This window comes from Corvus brachyrhynchos, unplaced genomic scaffold (assembly GCF_000691975.1).
Source record: "Corvus brachyrhynchos isolate BGI_N302 unplaced genomic scaffold, ASM69197v1 scaffold1061, whole genome shotgun sequence".
In the NCBI taxonomy this organism is placed as follows: Eukaryota; Metazoa; Chordata; class Aves; order Passeriformes; family Corvidae; genus Corvus; species Corvus brachyrhynchos.
The window spans coordinates 89,395-90,990 of record NW_008236140.1 but is presented as its reverse complement, the minus strand read 5'-3'; the positions used below and the strand labels follow the sequence as shown (position 1 = coordinate 90,990).

The following is a 1,596-nucleotide window of genomic DNA, read 5'->3' as shown; positions in this document are numbered from 1 at the left end:
ACCTTTGCCTCCTTCTTCTCCTCTGCCGGCTGCGCCTCTGCCCGCGCCTCCTCGGCCCCGCTCTCCTCTGGGGACGCAAAGCCAGGCTCCGCACCCACCGCCAGCCCCAGCCAGGACCCCGTGAGCCCCTGCCCAGCCCCCGAGCCCCGCTGACCGATGCGCTCGGGCTCGTCCGAGGTGGTGCCGGCGATGCCGCTGCTCTCCAGCCCGAAGGCGGGGTCGGCCTTGCCCGTCACCTTGGCCGCCTCCTCCACCTTGCGCACGTGGGCCTCCACCAGCGCCGTGGGCACCTCCTCCTTCATCTTGGAGAATTCCTCTGCGGGCAGAATTCCTCAGTGGGACCCCCAGAGGGACCCCAGAGCCCCTCGGAGCCAACTCCACATCCCCCAGCCCCGCACATCCCGTGGGGGGCTCATCCCGGCCCCTCCGGGTTCGTCCTGGCTCCCCACAGGACTGGCTGGGTATGGAATGTTCTGGAGGGCTCATCCCATCTCCCTGGGCTCCATCCCATGTCCCCAGAGGAATCTCCACAGGACTTGGTCGTTTCCCCCATGTTCCTCATCCCATCTCCTCATCAGACTTCATCCCATTTCCCTGTAGGACATCCTATGGGAATCCTCCCTCTCCTGGTGATCCCTGTCCCTCTCCCTATAGGAATCCTCCCTCTCCTGGTGATCCCTGTCCTCTCCCTATAGGAATCCTCCCTCTCCCTGTGATCCCTGTCATCCTCCTCTCCCTGTGATCCCTGTCCCTCTCCCTATAGGAATCCTCCCTCTCACAGTGATCCCTGTCCTCTCCCTATAGGAATCCTCCCTCTCCCTGTGATCCCTGTCCCTATAGGACCGCTCCCTCTCCCCGAGATCCCTGTGATCCCTCCCCCTATAGGAATCCTCCCTCTCCCAGTGATCCCTGTTCCTATAGGACTCTTCCCTCTCCCCGGGATCCCTGTCCCTTCTTCCTATAGGACTCCTCCCTCTTCCCGAGATCCCTGTGATCCCTGTCCCTATAGGAATCCTCCCTCTCCCGGTGATCCCTGTCCCCTGTCCCTGTCCCTTTTGGACTCAGCCCTCTCCCTCTGATCCCTGTCCCCTCTCCCTATAGAACTCCTCCCTCGCCCCGTGATCCCTGTGATCCCTGTCTCTACAGGACTCCTCCCTCTCCCTGAGATCCCCGTCCCTATAGGACCCCACCCTCTCCCCGAGATCCCTGTCCCCTGTCCCTGTCCCTATAGGAATCCTCCTTCTCCCTGTGATCCCTGTCCCTCTCCCTATAGGACTCAGCCCTCTCCCTGTGATCCCTCTCCCTATAGGACTCCTCCCTCTCCCTGTGATCCCCGTCCCTCTCCCCACACCCCCTGTCCCCCTAGACCCCTCCATCCCCCTCCATCCTCCTCCGCCTCACCCAGAGCCGACTTGGCTGCGGCCGAGGCCACGCGCGGATCCACCACGGAGGCCAGGAAGGCCACGGTGCTCATGACGGGGTTGCCCGACTGGCTGAAGGGGATGGGCTGGTAGGCCAGGGGCCCCAGCGACGCCTCCGAGTCCTCCAGGTAGGGATCCTCGATGGGCAGCCGCAGGAAGAGCAGGGTGCAACCGG

General features: G+C 63.8%; 1 protein-coding gene across 1 annotated transcript in view; it reads right to left on the bottom strand.

Moving 5' to 3' along the window:
* Positions 1 to 1,596, bottom strand: part of LOC103614472 (SWI/SNF complex subunit SMARCC2) — a gene marked incomplete at its 3' end in the record, with an annotated part of 9,146 nt that overhangs the window by 1,451 nt on the left and 6,099 nt on the right. Inside the window, exons 16-18 of the mRNA XM_017731472.1 lie at positions 1,402 to 1,591; positions 155 to 316; positions 3 to 67 (exon numbers count right to left, since the gene is read on the bottom strand). Coding sequence (XP_017586961.1) covers positions 3 to 67; positions 155 to 316; positions 1,402 to 1,591 — 417 coding nt within the window. The remainder of the gene's footprint in view (positions 1 to 2; positions 68 to 154; positions 317 to 1,401; positions 1,592 to 1,596) is intronic.